General features: G+C 42.8%; 1 protein-coding gene across 1 annotated transcript in view; it reads right to left on the bottom strand.

Annotated features, from left to right (window-relative positions):
• Positions 1-1,780: 1,780 nt before the first annotated feature.
• LOC104502197 (tomoregulin-2-like) overlaps positions 1,781-6,853 on the bottom strand; it is a gene marked incomplete at both ends in the record, with an annotated part of 10,205 nt that continues 5,132 nt past the window's right edge. The window contains 2 exons of the mRNA XM_010146132.1: positions 1,781-1,842; positions 4,623-4,752. Of these exons, the coding sequence (XP_010144434.1) occupies positions 1,781-1,842; positions 4,623-4,752 (192 nt within the window). The remainder of the gene's footprint in view (positions 1,843-4,622; positions 4,753-6,853) is intronic.

Below are 6,853 nucleotides of genomic sequence, written 5' to 3'. Positions count from 1 at the left end.
AAAGACTGATGTAGTGGCAACATTTACTTGGCTGGATTTAGCTTCTTAGGGCACATAAATATACTTTTGTACTTTAGAACAGCCATAGCTGCCTACTAAACCTTGAATAATACAAGGCAGCTTTGTAGACCTTTAAACACATGCACCAACTTGGTTCTGCCTCCTTCATGAATCTGCGTCCTTACTATTTGCCCAGTCAGTCCCCGAGGTCCTGTTCTGCTCATCTTAGCTTCTAAAATGAAGCTATTTGGAAAACATGCTTTTAAGTTCCTATGCTTTTGGAGTATGGAATGCATTACTTTTAGAAAATGGGCGAGTTTGTTTCCCCTCCTTCCCAGTTATAAACCCAACTGGAAATCTTATGTCTTCTGTGGTACATACATGGTGAATTTAGGCAACTTCATTTGAAAACTGATTTATGGACCATACGCATGAAAATCCTACCATAAATATAAATTAAATTGCAGATTTCTATTAAGCACTGAATAATTATTTGGTGTAATAGTTTAAAAAGACAATTAAAAAGGACATTAGAGTAAAATAGGAATAGCTGAAGGAAACTTTTGAAAATGAATAGCAATATTTATGTTGTAGGTTTTGGGAAGCCATATTTGAAGCGCGTTAAAGAGTCCTATTTCCAGAAAGAATCCTGAGTCCAATACCAGAAAACTAGGTCCCTTGCGAGTGCCTCATGCTCATGTTGGTGACCACTTCATAGGCAATGTAAGAATACACTGCACTCTCTAATATACTGGTCACCAAAAACTACACGAGGACGGGGTGCTATTTTGCCAGATAATGGGACTGTATTTGAAAAGCCTGAATCCTGCCAGGACCATAAAACTGGGTCAGAGCCCAGACCTGCTGTCTGTGTTGTACACAGAAAGCTGGCACAGCTCCTAGTGGCTGCCCTGGCTGGAGGAGCCCATCAGCATCCCAGCCTGATGGTGACAACTTGCCTCTCCTGTCATGGGGCTCCCAGAGCTTACTCAGAGGCCTTGGGTATTAATGAGGATAAATCTTCAGGACAACCTTCCACAGCCACCCAAACTAGTCCTAGCTCTGCCAGCCCTACGAGGTGCCTGACCCACTAGCCCCACCACACAAGTAGCTCCCAAAAGTCACACTACCTGCCCCGAGGCAGGGTACTACCCACACCCAACATTTATACTTTCAAGAGGGATCAGTCACAAACCCTAGGACCAGGGTTAAACAAGCACACCCCTAAATGACTGCACCTGACAAATAAAGAAAAGAGCCCTCAACTTAAATGCAAGTTTTCCTACATTTTACAGTATCCCCCATATGCAGCAAAGGGTTTAGACCATTTCCGTGATCATTTTTGCTGCTGCTACTCTTACAAAAACACATTGTTCATTCCCTGTAACATTTCTTCATGTCTTTGAAAGAATACACTCCGTTAACACAAAATATTTGGCTTGAATCCTACAGTGAGAAAGAGCCAAGGGTTTGGCTCATGTTTTAAAAGCAAAAGTAATATTACTGTAAACATAAAACAAATGAGTGCAAGTGTAACAGTAGATGGAGATAGAGCTCTTAGCACAACCTATGAATAATTCCAAGTCCTATTAGAAGTAGCACAGACTTATAGATTTCCCTAGAAAACATAATGTCTAAACTGACTCGACTAAAATTACTTAACTAAAATGCAAATTATCACTTTTTTAGAGAAAAGGATAAACAAAAGACAACATGTAGTGTAACAACTAAACTGCAAAGCACATCCACTTAAACTCTGAAATGGTGAAAGACAAATTACACATGAGCACAGAGCTATTAAAACATGGCTCTTACCTCCATCCCCAGATCCTGAGCCGGCATCTGAGGAAAGAACAGAAAGAAATTTATATTCATGTGCTACAGTACGTCCTGCAAGCACACAAAGCCAGACTGTTAAGTGTGTTACAGTGTACCTTATGTTTGATGTCATCCCTGAGTAAATTATAGAGATCTAATCTGAACGAAGTTCACCTTCCTCATGTCTCAACTCTTTTACTTTAAAGCCTCTGTATCAGACTAAAATAAGCTAAGCCCTGGAGTACTGTAAAGTACTCATAAGCCTCCATCTCATTTCATTGTGTTGAGACTGATAAAGCTTTGTTCCCAACAGTTGTGCAAAGTTACTTTGCTGGGTCACTACTAAACCCTCACCATCAGAGAGAACTCTTTAAACCCATTTGAGGCCAGACCAACTGGAAATTCATATCATTATTTTTACAGAACAGTGACATCTCATCAGATGGCAACTTGTGGAATAAGCCATTGAAATCACTATTACTCAAAGTCTTTAGATAAATGATTAAAATGCCATTTTTCTTGAGGTTGTTGCTGAGTTTCAAAATTGACTGCTTTGTCTTTATTTTTCCTCTGTTCAGTGCTTTGTTGGCTAGAATGACGAGCATTACAAGTTTAGAAAGCACGAACTTGCCAAGCCCAAAGCTTCACTACAAAACATTCTAAGGAAGCGAAAACACAGAAATGCACACACATGTAGGGTTACCAACAATAATCCATAGGAGGGGCTTCTTTTGCAGGGAAGGGAGGGAGGTTGTCATCCCGTCCTCCCCCTTAGTGGAGGGGTTATTCATTTATCAGCATCAAGGTTAATGGAAAGAGTTTGGAAAGGCTGCTTTAGGATCCGATTACCCTACAATGTGTTAGATCTAATTCACTGACGGCAAAGTCAGGTGGATCTGAACTGGCTTGTACATGCCATCATTGCTCAAAGTTAAAAAAAAAGGAAAACCTTTATTTAAATAAACCTGACACAAGAATGGCTTAAAATGGTCAGATTTACACAGCAAGGCTGCCTAGGACAGCTGCAAAAGGAGGCTGGAAAAGAGAACAGAACATGATGGTGTTTACCCAGTGACCAGCTCCTGTATTTTCCTGACCTGATCCTCCACCCTGATGCGCTTTCCCAAATGGATTACTGAGGGAAGAATGGTGTCTTCATGACAATGCCCTCATGGCTCCAGGCAGCACTGCTTTTCCAGATGCACCAGGTCTCCCCAGCACACAGAAAGAAATGAACATCTGCTATCGCCTGCCTCCTGCAATGAACTACCATATTCTCTGGCTCTTAGGAGGGAAATGACCTCATGTCTCCCATCCTGCCCCTACCCAAACTGCTGCCAGTCACGGCCAGGAGGACCGCTCACTGCTGGACTTCCCAGCAGCCCAGGTCTCTGCTGGGGGTCCTGCGCACCCTCTCTCTGCTCCATCCCACAGGGAAAACCTGAGGTATGCTGCTGCTCCCTTCTCCACTGAGCCTCATCCTTGGGAGAAAGAGTCCAAATGATCCAGACTACAGGAAAATGCCCCTTTCTCCCCCCTCCTCTGTTTTTGAAATCCATAATATGTTTCAGGTAGAATTCTTCCAGCATGGCCATTGCCACTAGAAAGCAAGTATAGGAAAAGATGTAGCAATGCACTAAAATTATTATATTTGGGTTGAACCAAAAAAGACCAGTTGATGTACTAAGAGAGTTTACTAAGTTGAAGAAATCCTACACCACCACAGGATTTGTCAGCCTGAGCTCCATTTAATACCCATTTATAGACAGAAAAACCTGCAGCATATGGCTTTTTCCTCTTGAAAATTGTCAGGCAACAGCTTCAGAGAAGAACAACATTTCCAGGGAAAGAAATTTATTTTCTCTCAGGTGCAGAAATCACAAAATTACAGCACAGCAAAAAGTTTGTCTAATGCACTTTTTATTGACTCCTCCACCCTCAGCCAAGAAAAAATTCTGCTTTAAGTTTAAAGAACTCTCTCAAGAACAAAGACTTACTCCTCCTGCTCTTTTCAAGTTAACTTCACTGCCCACCTCTAACAGAGACTAAGCACAAAAGAAAAACATCAAGAACTCCTGCACATAAGCAACTCAGTTTTCCTGAACTGATTTTGCTCATGCACCTTTCTGGCTGTTTCATAAAAGCAGAGATACAAATAGCACACAATACTCAGAGTTAACCAAAGATGTCTCAAATGCCAGTTTTCACATATATTCTTCAATGAATTCTTCTAATGAGTCCAGAATGAAAAAAACCCCAACCTACCCGTTGCACAGACTTGTTCATTAAGTGCTTTTTGGGCCAAATCTTTGGCAGCTATAAATTGGCAGGGTTCATTGGAACCAGTGGTCTGATGAATCATACCAGCTGGGAATCTTAGGAAAAACCTAAGAAACTGGATTGCAGGAAATAATGCTTCAGTTCTATCTCTCCAGATTATGGAGAGGTTTGTGGTAATCCAGATGCCCATTTATCAGACATCTGCTCGTTCAATCTGCTTCCAGTTACTTGTCACAACAGCTCAGAAGTGCGCGCAGGGCACAGGACGATTGAGAGCACAGGATACGTATTAAAAAAAGGAATCAACTACTGCACTCTTCAGAACAGTGTCAAGGATATACTGCATCATAGACTGTGAGCCTATACTAAGTTAGTTACTTAACGGGGAAGGATGGCAGCAATTTCTCATGCCTAAGACTGCAAAGAATTCAAAGCAGGGTTTCAAACAGCTTTTGCCATCCACAGGTTATTTTATCCAGTGGCACAGCAAAGTCTGCAGGCAGCCTGGAGTGCGTTATACATACCAGTTGCACATGATCCTTCGGACACGAGGAGTATTTCACTCTGCTGCTTGCAGGCAGCCTGCTTCAAGTAGCATTCGTTCTGGTAGGTGTCCCCGTTGGAGCCACACACGGGCACGTAGTCATTGTTACACTGATGGAAACAGACAGAGAGCAGCAGCGTTAGTCACCCAGGCAGGGTGGCACAGCATCCATTTGTGTGCCTGCCCGCTCCATTCCAGTACTAAAACTCCAGGAAAACAGCAGAGAGGGAGACGCTGACCCTCCTTTTTGCCTTTTCAGGTACCAGGGAGAGGGAGGAGGGGTTTTAAAAAAGACAAAAGCTAGAAGAAGATAATACAGACTTGAACAGGTTAGGAAGATAATCCAAATGGGCAAAGAGTTCAGTAAGCGCCCCTAGAGAGGTCTCTCCCTCTGAGAACGAGGTGGAGGCTTTCCCAGGGAGGAAACATGGGCAAGGCAAACAGCTCCTCACATCTGCAACAGCAGCTCCTGGGTTTCCATTGGATGGCTACTGATAAATTGTAAAAAACAGGCTCACTTTTCCCCTCCTCCAGCACACACACACCCTCACTGCCACAGACACCATCATTTGCCCACACAGAAGGGTCTGCCTGTGTGTATGTAACTCTCTGTTTAAGTACTTAGCTATAATTAGAACTAATTGGACAGAGGGAAATTATTTCTGAGAGACCCGTGATCAAAACCCATCCATCTTTCTACAGAGACACTGCTGTTCCCAGCAAGCTGTGGCCAGGATACTCCACAAAGGTCCAAGCTCTTCCCGCAGTGGCCAGCAGGCAGGAGCAGCAGCTCAGCAGCCAGCTCGGCCAGCGAGAGCGGAAGATGCTCACGCCACGTGCCCCGCCTTTGGCTCAAACTCCTGCTCATCTCCGCAAACTACCTGCTCTATTCCCTCTACCACTGAAAGATGGTTTTGCCCTCCCTTGTTCATTTTAACAAAAATAATTCCATTTTATATTGAAAATTGGGCAACCTACCGGGTGCTGTTATCATAAGATAATCATGCTCCAAAGCTTAGAAATACTTGGATGTACCCTGTACGTGGTAATTATACTGGGGATATGATTAGCTCGTGATTACCGTACTCCTGGTATGCCTCATTGTTTAATTACAACAAATGGAATGATCACAATTATTATTTACAAATGCTCACCTCTACTAAAATCCAAGTAAAAATTAAAAAGAAATCATACTTCCTATTTAGGTGTATTATACCACAAAGTATCTGAGGTGTGTTCGTCAAGCACAGTGTAAAATGCAGAACTGGAAGTCCAGGGATATAAACATCAAATATGCTTCAAAGTGAATGACTACAGAAGTGATTAACACAAACAATTACATAGATTGCATTAATTGCAGGCCTCCACACAGAGCAGCTGCCAAGAAATTATTCATAGTTGGTCAGAATGACATTTTGATTGGGCCAAATCAAATGACATTTTCCTTATGCTTTGTATTTTCTTAAATCTTCTCAAGCTGCTGCCCACCCCCAGTGCTCTCTTCCCTTGGAACAAGAAAGAAAACCAGCAGCTACAACAGTAGAAATCCCCTCCTTCTGCTCCTAACGAAGGGCTCCTCCATGCAGAGATTTTAAACAGTTGATTAAAAAGTGTTTCTATGCTATTTTCACCATTATGTTCCAAATTTGAGCAATGTTTCAACCAGAAAATGCCAACTTCATCCAGAAGCTCAACAGCAACTGCTGGAGGCTGATCGGGAATACTTAACCAGGACAATTAACACAATCATGCATATTTTTTAAAGCACAAAGAATCAAATCATGCTTGCTTTAGACATAGTAACTGCTTGTCACCCATGGGACTTCTTGCCAGAGCAATATGTACAGAATTTGGCCCAAAGCACCTCATAGGCTCTGTTAAATGCAGAAACAATGCTGGATCCTGTTCTCGAGAAACACAGTGGCAAACGCTCTGCTGGTTTTGCCCAGAGCAAGAGACGATCTTTTACACTGACTCAGCTGCAAATCTGAAAGGCCAGACAGCCTTACATTGACAGCACACAGCATCAGAAGTGAATCCTGATCCTCAGAAATGAGAGACAGAGCTGCTATGAGCTGGGCTGGAACTTCTTCCAAAGCTTGGCAATTTTAAACTGCATTTGAGATACGTCAGGGCTCCAGGAAGGATTAACCGTCCTGGCAGAAGTTTGTGGCTCCTGCCACCCTCAAACCTGGGTTTGGCCAGCAGCAG

This window comes from Buceros rhinoceros, unplaced genomic scaffold (assembly GCF_000710305.1).
Source record: "Buceros rhinoceros silvestris isolate BGI_N320 unplaced genomic scaffold, ASM71030v1 scaffold6322, whole genome shotgun sequence".
In the NCBI taxonomy this organism is placed as follows: domain Eukaryota; kingdom Metazoa; phylum Chordata; class Aves; order Bucerotiformes; family Bucerotidae; genus Buceros; species Buceros rhinoceros.
The sequence above is the reverse complement of the archived record's forward strand: the minus strand, read 5'-3'. Positions and strand labels throughout refer to the sequence as shown.